Here is a 15,244-nt window from a genome sequence, read left to right on the forward strand (position 1 = left end):
TCTGCCACGATACTCAGCTTTGTTCTTGGGTAGAGATAATGGACTGGGAGTTGGAAAGTCAGAAAAAAAAAAGCCCTACGACGCAAAGATTTAATGGGTAATGCGCTCTACCGTTTCTAGAAGTGAAGGAAATCCTGTTAATATACCTCCTCATAGAAATAAAGCAGCCAACGGCATCGGTTAGACGATGAGATATTTAAAGGTATGTGCGAAATATTCACTACATGAATCAGCGGTATTTTTAATTTAAAACTTATCATTTATACAAAAGCATAACAAGAAATAAAATTAGAGTTTCTCCCAAAACTTTAATTACTCTGAGCATTCTTTTAATAGAAATTGCCGAACATTTAATGCTACTTACAAAATACTCTGCAATTATGAGAGGCGCTAATTACTTGAATCAGAGGATAATTGGAACAAACGTTATATAAACTAATGATGGAGTTGGGTAGGTTAATTACTTCTAAATCAATCAGGAGAGAAATATCTGGTTTGATGCACTTATGAATTAAGGTACTAAAAGAGATTTTTGCAATTATAGTCATTCACTTTGCGCGTACACCTTATTAGAAATATATTCGCATCGTTCTGATTTTCATCAGGAGCTCTAGAATAATTAGCTAGATTCTAGGTCGCTACTGAAAATATTTGCGGCCTTTCTCTCATGAGTTTACATCCCAATATCGTAAAATTTTGATATCTTGAAATGGGGTGAATTTAACTCTTCCGATGTGAATAACATACTATTTACTAGACAAGTGTAAAAAATAAGATTCAAAGATTTTGGTTCTTCTAATACTTTATCCTACTAACATATCTACATCATCATAATAATACCTTTCTGGAAGCATTACAATATCATTCTGCTTTGCTTGCTAAATCACCTACTTTACTTGCTAAATGAGAGTATCCAGCATTTAATGCAAAGAATTAACATGAAACTAAAAGAAAACCATTAACATATCACTAGAAATAGTATGTCAAAATTTAATTACAGTCGTTATGTTTTCGAGGCGATACTTATAGGGGTTATTTAATCTATGTTAAAACATTTTCATAAAGATACCATGATTATAGATCATTATTAAAAATGGGATCATAGTGAAAATATTCACGTTTACTGCAATTCAATAACGTTTAAAATGCGAAACAGGACACTGTTTCACAATATTTTAACTTGTGTATGTTAACTTCAATTGTTAGGTTTACGTGAATCGAAACAGCGTTAGATGAAACATCTCTACATCATCATAATAATACTGTTCTGGAAGCATTATAACATCACTCTGAATACTATTAAACATGTTCAATGTCTTTGCTTAGTATTGATAATTGCAAACTTCGCAACGCATTAAGATACTTCTATTTTCTCGGGCAAAGATTAAATTTGCATCTGTACATTCATTTTGGTTGGTCTTATTTTGTTCCCTTTCACTTTTGAAGACACAAATTCGAAAAGTATTGAAGATCAATAAGTATCAATAAGTAGATCATCAAAGCTAAGGTGAATTTTAAGATTAAAGATCTCGTTAAGACACTAGTAACAGCTGCTTGCACAGTCACCGAATACTAATTTAATGATAAGACTTAATTTTGTTTTAAATAATAACATAAAAACGGGAATGTTTATATTGATAAGTAGGTTATTTAATTCTGAGCAGAATCAAAAGAGCTACATAAACTGTTTATATTCAGAATTCTTGTAGAAAAATAGAAGTTTAATAATTGCATCAGAGTATTACCATAGATCATCCAAGCGCTAGTACTCTGAACGTACAGTCTTTCGCATAGAATAAGAACTCTGTCGTATTTCAATTGGTATCAAGAATGTCCTCCACTTGGAAAGACCTCGATTCCGTCGAGGATGTGAAGAAGTTTTATAACAGTTTTTGAGCCAAAGGTGAGTTAACACCACCATCATACGATAATGTTTGAGTTTTTCCTACCGGAAACCCAAGTTTTTTCGTCCCACACAAACTAGCCAGAAGTATTCACCCAGTTAACAGATAAACCCAACTGCTTGGATGTAATGTTTCCTATGTATTTCCCAGTAGCCAGATCATCGCTTAACTCAGTGAAAATTATCAGAATGGATACCAAAATCACATGCTTAACACATGTTGGAATTTTGGGTATACAAAAGTTAATAGAAAAAATAAAATAGTTTACCAATATTTACAAATCAATTCAGATATGTATTTTTGTGGATATTATATACTAAATTCATTCATTTATCTATATTTATTAAATTATTTACCAGTGCATTTCTTCATTAAAGCTCTTATCAATATTTACCTATATTCTTCGCAAATATAATTACTTGTGGACGAAAATTGACATATTAACATAGCTAATATGTCATTGTTTTTAATAAATGGGCATATTAATCATCACTAATATGTCATAAAACATCGTTAATAAATTTTGACCTCAACCTAAACAAATCCATAGAATCTTCAAAATTCTTCCATTCTTAGACAGTTCCTTTCACCTTTCTCATTTGCATTTCTTTATTTTCTCCAAACTTGCTCGTAAGCAGGAATAAAGAAGAATTATTGCTTCAAAAGAAAGCAAACAAAATTTGATACTGAAACTAAAGGAGATGAAAATGGTCTTAGACAAACCTCATTTGCAATGTATGTGCTGGCATTTCCTCTATAAATCACATTTCTTTATGAGCATGAATGTCAAGCGACTCTTATGTTCACGAAGATTTCAGGTTGCATAGTAAACACTTCCTAAATTCCTTCCTTCCTTCCTTCCTTCCTCTTTTTGCTAGAGCACTTCGTATCATTACGCTTCGTCTTAGATGTAAGTAGATGCCGATGTTCCTCGCACACTAACTCATTACTAACGGACGTGATGTAAGCGCTCTTTATTCGTTTACTGTCCCTTGTGTGTGGGAAAGCAGTACGTAAAAAGACACAGGCAGCGCGACACAAGGAGATAAAGCGATGAAATTCAAAAAAATGGGGAAACGAGCCTACTATAAATTTGATGTAGTGTAAACAAAAAAGTTGCTTTGTTTGAAAAATTGAGTTATTATTCAGAGTCATATCAACAAAGCCTGTTATGCGTTCTTTCTTTCTTTTCTATACTTTTTCCCCATTGGAAACATAGAGAAACAAGAGGATGAATGATTGTAGTTGCATTGCTTAGTAAAGGTAGTTACAAAACATATATTGAGTTAAAATTGATGCAAATGAAATAAAAATGACAGCTTTATTTTCGGAAAATGATACCGAGAGAGTTCAGTTCTGTCAATGCCAAATAAACAATGTCGTTTAATCATAAATATCAGAATAAAAGAACAATACTGTTTTCCCTTGAATATTTCTAATATATATCGAAATTTTACATGAAATTCGATATATGTATACAATTTCGACCGAAGGGCGGGAAAAAAATCATACACACACTCCAAAATTTGCTCGGGCCTACACTGGTCATGTATCAGTTGAGCGTATTGCACATTCGTATATCTCCATTGTACTATATATGCACTTTCATGTATTACAATGAAAGCCAATATGTAAATGACTCTTGTAGATAAGCTTTATTTATAACATCAGTAGTTGAAATGTGAGTAATAATTATCTAAGCCCACCACAGTGTATTCTTAATTAATATAAATAAAATATATTATTTACTGCCAGAAAACAGACAATTTAATGTAAGATTAGCAATTTCTATTTCCTAATCCTACAACAATATTTTAGTGTGTTAGACATACGTTCGACATCCAACGTTGTGTTCTGATCGTTCCATCTTTATATGTTATATATATATTTATTCTTTTTTATAGGATGTTTTACTGTTTTTCTTTTGTTCATTTTAAATTTTAATCAGCTTGATAGCCGCCAAGTAAATTATTCCTTAACGAAATAAAAGAAGGCGAAACCTTTTGAAACGCATTTCTTAAGGACGTGCCAATAAAGAAGAGAAACAAATAAGAAAATCCCGCACGTTTTACCAGGAGACTCACACTCGACCCGATACCTGCTGTTTTATTTCTATTGTCCCTTCCCACTCTGAAAGAGAAGTTTTCTGTACTCACAAGGAACCGTAACGTTTTCAACGCTTTACACGATTACCGCATGTCACTGAGCTTCCGCGTCTACAAAGGCATGGCTGAAGAACCAGAGAAAAACAGGTCGTGACAAGATTAAACTACGAAGAGCATCCGTTAGCCAATATCCAGTAGAGTGGAAAAGTAAAGCAAAACTGTCACCTAGAGAGCTATGTTTCTTTCAACTAATCAAACGTCTTTGGAAGTTCCTGCGTAACAGTAAATAAAGAAATCATTATTACAAAACCAGCAATTTTCTCTGTGGACTATTTACGTAGCTAAACTAAACTAAAAAAAAAAAGGTGTTGATTTTATGGAGAGAAGATAAATTAAACAATATTTAATTTATAAAATAATAAATAAAATAATATTTAATTTATGAACATAATATTAAAAATTGAAATTCATGCTTTCTGAATGGACATAATAATAATAATAATAATAATAATAATAATAATAATAATAATTTTTACCATTTTTTACCATTAACGCTTTTCGGGATATTTAATGCAACATTTTAATAATAGAAGAGCTCATGTAGCTGTTTTTTTTTTATCTAGTATTTTTATTTTACTGTTCTGTATTTGGTTGGGGTAGTATGGTCTCAGTTTTTCCACTATAATATTGGATGTAGCCTATATCTAGAACAGTAGAGGATATAATTTCAAATAAATAACTGATAATTCTTAATAAAGCTGAGTTTATGAGGAAATTGATTTTATTTTCACTTTAGGAAAGTGAGGAATGCAATGCTTATCATCCGAGTTATGTAGCAGCAGAGGCGATGTAATTTGCATACTCATTTTGTCTATAGAATAAATGCAAACTCTCTAAATTTTATTTTCAAGTGAATACCGCTCACGAAAGCTTGTAAACATGTAACAATTCAGCCTTGGATTCTCTTTGGATTAAATATTCCTGATGTTCTGCTCAGGAGATCAGACAGAACTCTTTCAAGCTACTTCAGAGTTCCCTTTAGGTTGTCCTAAAGAACAGAGGTAAATGGACTGAAAGGAAATACGAGAAGTTGCAAGTTTCATCGTTTGGTTTCAAAGAAAATTATACTAGTTCCTAATTATATTATATCTTGACATCTAGGAATTACTTCTATTACCAGCATACTTTCATTCGGACGGGATTACTGCTATTTATTTTGGGAATGGTCATCACAAACTTGTTTCATCCTTTATTCTAAGTGTAGAACACAGCAATATACCCATCTGTAAGCTGGCTTACGGATGTGTATATCTTAGATGTCTTTATTAAAAAATAAAGCGTTCTTAAATTTATATTCAATACGTTCAGTGGACATAGTTCGTACGAGTTTATTGCCTTTGCCAAAGTTTTTACAGGTCTCCAGAAGTGACAAAATTATGCATTTGATTGGTGTACCCATGTTTGATGGGCCATTTGAGAGCTGCTTGAGTATTTCTGCAAATGGTATCTTAGTGCTTTCGTTGGATCCACCTGTGATTTCTAGTCAATTGCAATGAGAAGCTTCTTTGAATGATAGTTTTGCTTATGAATCCCTCCTTCCCTACTGCTTAATCATGGTAATCTTTTAAAACCATCCTGCCAATTTTCAAGCATTCTAGTTCATACTAGTCTATTAATTAAACAAGATGGAAATATTCTTGTTTCCTTAAGCCGTAATATATTCGATAGGATAAAAGAAATAAAAGAATATGATATACTAGAAGCGCAATAGAAACCTGTGTGGTAGACTTAATATTATTTTGAAAACACAGTAACATATGTAACGGTTTAACACGTGTAAGGAAATTAAAACTGTAACATTAGCATTATTCAGGCAGCGAGCAAAAGAATTGTTAACAATATTCAAAATATAAACAGAAGAATAAGTCAAACAGCGTCAGTATGCAAACTGCACACTACTTTTAAACCAGCAAGAAAGTTAACGTCATCCCTCTTCTTTCATCTACAATGGATAAATGGCCTCCATTATACTCACCTGGTGTTTATCAACTATTCTGCTCTTGTCGGCTTTGAAATTTTTGACAGATTGACTGTTCCGCTAAGATCAAAATCCAAGAACACCAAGATTACATAAAGATTACATAAGATGGTAAGATCAGAAGGTTCAGGTCTTACTTTGCATGCCATCGACACCAGACAGAGTTCAGTGGAATCAAGGATGTTGAACTACAGTAGATCTAAATTCGATCGTCTATTCCTTGAGACGTAAGAAACCCTACGCCATTTTAATATTATTCAAATTCAGATTGCATGCATATCACTAAGTTTTGGGAACTAATTGCCATGAATTGCTCATTTTTTTAAAATTAATTTTGAATTATTCAACTACATCTGATTCCCTAGAAGTTCAGTAGAGTTTTTTCCTGTTCCGTTATTTAATGATAATTTCTCTTGCATGTATTGAAAGTGTTTTATTAAAAGTATTATTAAGAACATTCTGTTGTAATTGATTGACATTTATGATTACTTACAAATTAAACTTGAAATCAGTAATTAATGTAACCTTTATATTAGATAATAACGATAGGCGATATTGCTGTCATTATTGTCTAAGATAAAGTTTAACTTGTATTGCACTAAGGGAATCTAATGAACGTTCAATCATTAGCGGACCTTACTCTTGATTGTGCAAGCTATCGACAGTGTTTTATCACATTACTGATATCAAGGCAAAGGAATTAAATGGTTTGTTGTTATTGATGTCAAGAACCATTATGGAACCAGTTCTGTTGATGCTCGAATTCGTGTTACTGAATCATAAGAAAAAGGAAAAATACTCTTTTGTCTGATCTCCAAACAGCAATACCTCTCATCATGTTTCTTTTATTCAGCAAGCTGCCATGGAATAAAAAGAAATTTCATTAGCTGGATTAGTTGTACAGTTTCATCTCGACCAAAAAGATTTGTATTTTTTTTTCTCTTTCCTCTTCTGAACTGTCTGTTCAATATTCTATGATGTCAAAAAGCATTTTTTCTTTGTATACAATAGCATAGTATAATAAATATCGATCAATGCTTTTGTAATCTCGGTAATACTCTTCCTAATGAACTTTTAATACTAATACAAAACATGTAAAACGCACTTTAAACAAACCAAAAAAAAAACGATGCTAATTTTGTTGCCGTTATGGCAAAATCGAAACTTGTTCTGTTTTCACTAATAGCACATTTGGAAAACCACATTCAAGTATTCCGACAAGATAATAAAACTTCATTTTATATCCACATGTATAATTGAATTTCGAAAACAGGAAAGAGGTTTTGTATATAAACTCAGTTTTGAAAGAACTTTATTATCAAATTATGACTTTATAGCTCAACGCATGACAGATTCACTTCATTGTAGATAGCAATTCATGTAGCTTGAGCACCACAACTTGAGCCAAAAATCTTTGATACAAGAAACCGGGGCAAAACACTTTTCGAACCCAGGGATATTCGCCGCAGTGCACGACACAATAGCTAATAAACAGAGCGTGAGTAAATGGCTAAGATTTTTTCCGGAAAGAAGCATTAGAATTTGTACTAAACTCACTTAATCTTAGAGGACGTTAAATAATAGATTATTCTGAAATATGGCATGTTTAAAATGCGGACGTGTTATTGCTTTTTCGAAGATTAACGCGTATATAAGATACGGTCTTCCTTTTATATGAGAAAAGTGATAAAAGATGTCTGTGGTTTCATTTAACATTAGAGTATACATGAATCATCATTATATGCGATGGCTCAGACCACAAACACGGTTTAAAAATTTATGCATAGCAATATATATATATATATATATATATATATATATATATATATATATATATATATATATATATATATAAATATATTTATATATAATAATTATTTGGGCCAGCTTTATGGTTGCGTATAATAAATATCGATTATAGCCAGAAGATTATGAAGACTCTTTTAATGGCTATTAAGCTACTAGAGTATAAAAATAGAAACAGGCAACGTTTTATAAATTATTTTAAAGAACAACAACAAAACAAAAGCTCACAATGATACTGGATTGGTGAAGAGGCGTGAAGAAAGAAAAAAATTGTATTAATAGTGTTGATTAATATGAAGATGTCTAATTTATCCATAAAAATATGGTAATGGTTAATTATGTGGCCTGCGTGGCCAAGTGGATACAGTATCGCACTTCAACCAACAGGATTCGGAATACAATCCAGGGCATGGATAATTCGTGATTTTCTTTCAAATTTAAAATAAACAATAAATATAATATAATAAAAATTCTTAGACTTACCACACACCCACAAACACAAAATGATGATCTTTAGTTTCGTAGTCATCAGATGAGTAGATCAGCAACGATGAAAATCTCTTCTGTTTTACGTATCAAGCAGGTTTCAAAACTAGATACAATAGAATCGGGTGATTAATAATTACCAAAGAAATATTCATAGAGCTTCATTTCGGTTATGCAAAATTACATAGATAAATCGGATATTAGATCCAACATTTTTTCATAGCCGAATCGTTTGTTCGTTTACTTTAGTAATTATTTTTATGCACCGACTGAGAGTTCACTTACGAAAAATAAAATTTGGCATTTGATTTCCTTAGTACTAAATGAGAGTTCTTGCTCTCTTAGGATTTCTGCCTGGCCTCTGAAGAAAACCAACCAGTTAGAAACAGCTGTCAGTTCAGAGAAATCTTAAAATGCACCAAGTAAGGGCGAATATATGGACGCTTGCGCGGCACTCGCATCTTTTGAGTGGTGCAAACTAACGCAACTCTGATGGCGGTGACTGTATTCACATAAGCTCTCAGGTCAACTTTACGAAATTCTCGCAGTTTCTACAAACATTCGACTTTGAAATAATGTTCGATCTAATATCCACTTTGCCTATGTAATAGGGTGAATTAATGTTAATTGCAAGTAATTTCCTGTATTTGTATATTATGAGTGTGTTCTTCTGGTCGGTTTGATATTTTGCTGGATAAAAAACCCGATTTTACAGGAGAACCCTTGCGCCACTACCGTATAACAGACGAAATAATCGGCCAACGTGTCTTTTGACAGAATTTGAACACTTTACAATGAAAGAGTATTGTAGAAACCTATTGAGCTACCCAGGTTTCCCATGAAAATGCAGAAAAGGCATTATAGTGTCTATGAGAAGATAATTAGGGAGTGATGGATTATCTGCTATGTTCATTGTTATCGTGCAGCTTCATACATTCCTGTCAAATGCGAGACGCTTTTTTTGTTGTTGAGATTCATTAGTAATATTATTATTACACGACACCTCCAGGGAGTCCAAAGACTCATCGAAGGAGGGCACCTACTCTGCAGCTGTTTCCACCACTGATCCACCAACTGACCGCAACTACACCAACGCCATCTACCGCCAACCACCACCACCACTCTAGTATTTCCACAGACAATCACAAACATCCATGCCCACGGCGGGATTTGAACCCGCAGCCTTTTGAGTGGAGCTTTTTGGTTTGTTTTGATTCAGCTGAGATTCTTTCGGTCTTTTACGGATTCCGTCAAAAACATAAAGTGCACAGGATTTTTATGGAAAAAAATTTAAATAATCCAGACTATATAAAGGGCTTTTCTCAGCACTGTTCAGCTTTCCTGTCAATAGGGTATTTTGACCGCAAACTCAATCATCTCTTGAAATGACATTTCTTTCCTCCACTTCTAAACGATGGAACCAAAATAGTTTTCATGTTTTATTATCTATTCTGCTGATACTAAGTGAAAAATGCAATGATCTAATTATTAAAACCTTTACAAAACAGCTAAAAGCATTACACCACGATCTCCCAGAATAATCATTTTCAGTCTCGTAAACATGACAACAACATCAAGTGGCAGAACTTCTAAAACTATGTATTGCATAAGTAAGTATTGCACTCATCTTCAGAAAGATTACTCCAGAATATGTGTAAAAAAATACAGAATTTTGACGGCGGATCAGCCTTTCATATATTTGCTTTTTGATCACTGTTTTTTTTTTTAATCTCTGATTTTAAAATAATTTCTTGAAAACAGCTTACGATATTTGTCTTTGAATATTCACTAGTTCTATATAATTCATTAATTAATAGTAATAAATGCGAGCTGTTATTGAATAATTAATGTTTTTCTTTCATCAGGTCTTTTGAAACTGCAACATATATTCCATCTCACAGCTGATGCCTATAAGTTGGAATTACGGATAGTTAAACGCATTAGCAACGCCACAGATGCAAATCTTTTTTTTCGTTCTTTAGAAACACATGAGAGAGACCAAAAGAAATTCATCATCTTGGACTGTTTAGCCACTATAGCCAAAGATATTGTAGTAACTCATGTAAGAGACACTTACATGAACAGAAGGAACTATCATTTCTTCGTAACAAACTTGGTGAGTACTCTACATACGACGTTTTGAAATATTCACTAGAATTAATTGAAATCATATTCAGTTAATTTTATTTGTTTTAATAAAATATTCATTAAAACAATAACGGAGTAGCGAATTATGCTTTGTATTTCACAGAATTATCTGAGTAGAGGTTATATTTTCAGGAAAAATGCTAAAATATTAAAAATTTTGAAATTTTTTGAAATGTCACAATTTATGTCTCTTATTTGCAACTGAGGTGATGTCACAATATCAACAGACAAGAATATACACTGCGTTATATATTAGTATTCTAGTTTAATGATGTTTTGATTTTAACAGCTGCAACGCACATGCGACTGTACAACCAGATATAAAGAGAGGTTTTTCAAAGTATGACATTGAAATAGCTCATCCATACCTGCCCTTATAATTTCGTTTTCAGTGTTCATTATTTATTATCCTTTACTCCAGAAAATTATACGTTTCAATCACATTTGTTTTTATTTCACCGATCATATACTGTTCCAAATTTCCAGGAGCCATAAAGCCTAGGTAATTTACATATTTAGTTTTCTTCTTAATGTTGATTCATGATGAGCTTTTATCTGATCAAACCATCTTAATGACGAATTCACTGTAAAGGTTGGGTGATTAAAAAGGTTAGGTGAAAAATTCCTGTTATTCAACTTCTTCACTCTAAAGCTATCCAGTCCTCACATAATAGTTCTAGAGATGGTTCTTGTTGACAAACAGGTCTCTCATTACTAGAATTAAATGACAAAGTGTTCCCGTTAAACCGAATATTTCGTTTGATTTGGAAGGGCTGACATTGCAGTAGAAGGAGTAAAGAATATGAGTAATAAACTAATATTATGTACGTGTATTATGTAGGACAACTGCGTTTTTTAATTCTGGGTTGGTGCCTGTTTTATGGGATGAACTGTAAGATTTTCCAGAGAATTCTAATCCGTCTTTGAAGGATGGCGCTAGCATTTACGAACTGAGCTATAGAGACAGTGCAGATTTTCATAATCGAATGATTTTTATAATAAACAGAACAGAACAATACAATACTTCCTTTAAATTTCTCTTCTTTTTCCACTATATTTATCTGGTATAGAGTTCTCCTACCTCTCATGAAACCTTTCTGTTCTTCTCTTTCTTCTTTTTTTTTCAACATAGCCTGGTCTGCATTTGAAATTCATGCAATAATTTTATAAATCAGATTCACTTTGATTGAAGTTTTTGGAATTGAAACATTTTCCAATTTCTTTGTTGGTATTTTTTCTTACAAATATGCTGACACATATCTGATAAAAAACTGAATATTTCGTACCCGAGTGCTCCGAACAATTCCATCGACAATCTATCAGCTCCAGTTAACTTCTCTAAACCGTCCCATTTCCTATATAACCTCAGTTTTTATTATCATAGGTTCCTCAAGGAATTATCTCCATCAAGATTTCATGTAATTTTTTGTGACGTCACAAGTTTCGTCCCACAGTTCATCTACATATTCCTTTTTTTTTTTAACTTAATTTTTTCTTCTATCAAACTTATTGCTCATTATTTTTATTATATTTAATAAAGATGTATAGTATTCTGCAACTTTGCACATTATAAACTGATTTTTCTTTTAATGCGATTTTGTTTCTTTCTTTATTCTTTCTTTACATACAATTATGCTTCACTTTTTTTCCTGGGCAGTCTCTGAAAATTGCAGTACTTTGCATAAAGCTGTCTTTGTTTCCTTACGTGTCATGCTTCAAGGAAGCGCTGTCTTTATTAATTTCTGTTTTGATACTTCTCTTGTTGTATGTTTTGTTTCTTTCCACACTCTTAAATGTGGTTTTATCTCATCCAGATTTTTGCAATCCTTCTACTCTCATAATTTGCATGTTTCAGTTCTGTGCGCTTTAAATCAAATTTGATGTATTCCCTTTATTTCTGAACACTTGACCATTCGATATTTTTCTTATATATTGATATTTCATGATATGTAAAAACATATTTGTATTAACATAACTGTTTATTGCAAGCACTAAAGTTATCATAAGTGATGTTTAGCTTGATACATTGTAATTTGTGGTGTGGAAAATTACAGTAAAGGTGAAATAAACAATTAATATTCTTTGATTAAGCATAATTAACAAGTTCAGGCCATCAATTTGTAAGGAGTGTTCAATTTTGCTCTAAGGGAAATTATATATTTTTAACAGAAGGAAGGTAATAGAAATATGTCCAATACCATTTGCAAACTCAATTCTAAATCATCTCACGTTTTGCCGACAAGCGATATTGAATATAATGCCCAGCAGCACCCATTTATCAGTTTATTGTTTCGAAAATGTGTGGCACCTGTCATTGGATTTCGAGACTAACTTTGTTTCCAAGTAAAATAATAATCGATTTTGTGAATGTGATTAGAGAAACAGACAGTTTTTCTTTAATCACACAACGATGAGATTTCTCTGTATTGGCAAAAGTGGTTCTTCGTTTTATAATACATATTTATATTTTAAATATATATAAAATATCCGTTACTAATTTTCGAACTTTGTGTGAGTACGATTTAGTTGGCATTGGATGTTATGCGAATATCCATAGATACTTGAAAAAAAAAGAAGAACATTGTGATATTATGACACACCGATAGTCAGTGCATTTAGAATTTTTATTCCCATTTTTTGCATATTTTTGGATGCATATTTTTCATGCATCCAATGAATAATCAATAAGAAAATATTCAATAAGAAAAATAAAAAATAAGATAATCAACTTTTAACACAAGTTTTAACTCTATTCTACTATGATATATAAGAAAATCATCCAGTAGAATAGATTTGAATGAATATTCGATTAAAAAGTGGATATCTTGTAAGATCACTCATCAATTTTGCTATTAGTTTTGATATTATATCATGTATCGTCAATAAATTTGAATTTGAAGAAAATTCAGAACTCTCGTAAATCATTCAACTATGCCCACAAATAACATCACACAACTATGAAAAGATATTTTTCCATCAAGGCCCAAAACACAACTGTCAACCCAAAGTCAAAAGCAAGCCATGTATTTTCCTACTTATCCAAATTGTAACTGAAATATTGAAAAATCAGACTCACAGACCTTTTTTCACACAGCTTAAATAAATAAGTCATGTACTTCTGATACTTTAGAATGTGATATTCGACACTAACATTATTCCCGTATAACTAATAATCACAATTGCTACACCTGTTTACAAAAGAGGGAAAAAATGACCTGACCAAACTATACTCAGTCTTAATAAGAGATACACTTAGATATCTGGTTTAGGAATTATCTCAAAAACAGAACTCAAATAGGCACACATCACAGCCATAGAATAGTAATAATCACTAACAATTTACACAGACATTAACACTGCTCTCTCTATCCAAGCATAACATGATCTAAAGAAAAGAGATATCCACTTTTACACAATCATTATAGTAAAGAACAGTAACAATCATATGCTAATCATAAAGGATCTGAGAATCAGGCACTTTATGCCACTGACAATATGCATTCGCACATATCAACTGAATTAACCACGCAAATTGTCAATATTCTGAAATCTCACCAGTAACACATGCTAAATACCTTGGTCTTTATACCTAGGATCTACCATAAATGGAACTAAACATATAATAATAACACCTTCATAATAAACGACGTATCATTGTTGCAAAACTTTTCCAAGCGAAAGACATAATGCCAACTAAAGTAAAAAAAAGAAAATATATATATATATATCACGCAATTTGTGAAATAATATTTAAGTACAGTATACCTGGCTGCGTAAACACAGCAGTCAGTTATCAAATGCATGGTAGTTCTTCATGGTGATACCACCATGCAGAATTTTCGAGTGGTGATACCACTTTTAAATATACAGTTGTGTGATCAGTGCAATATTTTGTGATCAGTGCAGCATTGCTCGTAATCATATCAACCTAAAAAGCTTTTAATTACTTTCCTGAGCGTTTGTTCCAGTCTGCAAAATGATGAACAAACTGAACAGTGATAAATATCAAATGATGATAAATAAAGTGAAGAAATGTATATTATTAATTTTATTACAAATTCCATATAGTGATTAAATAAGATATTTTCTCGTATCTTACTAATACTAGTTTATATGACCACGACGCTGTCTTTCTCTCTCTCACACTCTCCAGAAATCTACAATATTCTAAAAGTGAATAACTTATATTTGATTAATGTTCAAATTTGTAGAAATTATACTGAAAACGTCTTTTAAATCGCCGTATTATTTTACAGCAGATTTAACAAACATCAGTAATTCACATCATCAAAAGTTCCTCCTATTAACATGCTACAATTAGATCGCATAGTTTTTCAGTCTTCCTAATTAATTTACAGTCTAATTATATCAAAAGAATTTAACGTAATTAAAATCTGTGGTGCAACCCAACTTCATCCCGCAGAATAATATCTAATTGTTAAAAATCAATGTTCCGTTAACCTTGAACGAAAATAGTGTCGCGTACTTTTAATAGCAGCTAGTTATCGAGTTAGGTTTCAGTACCGTTTCTAATTAAACACGTCTAAATTGCTTTAAAATATACGATATCCAAGGGGATTTTTTATTACATCCACGTTCTTGGAATTCGAAAGGAAAAAATAAATAAAAAATAAGTGTTTTTTTTATGTATAATCAATCTTCTTATCTTACTAATCTTTATAAGTAAAGTTCAACAGAAATCATAGAATGATATTCTGTTGAATTATATAAAAGTTTGAGTTCCATAAAAGTAATCA

General features: G+C 31.9%; 1 protein-coding gene across 1 annotated transcript in view; it reads left to right on the forward strand.

The window, feature by feature from the left end:
- Positions 1-15,244, forward strand: part of LOC150104174 (glutamate receptor 1-like) — a 222,861-nt gene that overhangs the window by 151,413 nt on the left and 56,204 nt on the right. Inside the window, exon 4 of the mRNA XM_090396416.1 lies at positions 10,205-10,401. Within this exon, the coding sequence (XP_090252542.1) occupies positions 10,205-10,401 (197 nt within the window). The remainder of the gene's footprint in view (positions 1-10,204; positions 10,402-15,244) is intronic.

Source organism: Typopeltis vanoorti, chromosome 8, assembly GCF_054136105.1.
Source record: "Typopeltis vanoorti isolate ZY-2024b chromosome 8, IOZ_Tvanoo_1.0, whole genome shotgun sequence".
NCBI classification, from domain to species: Eukaryota; Metazoa; Arthropoda; class Arachnida; order Uropygi; family Thelyphonidae; genus Typopeltis; species Typopeltis vanoorti.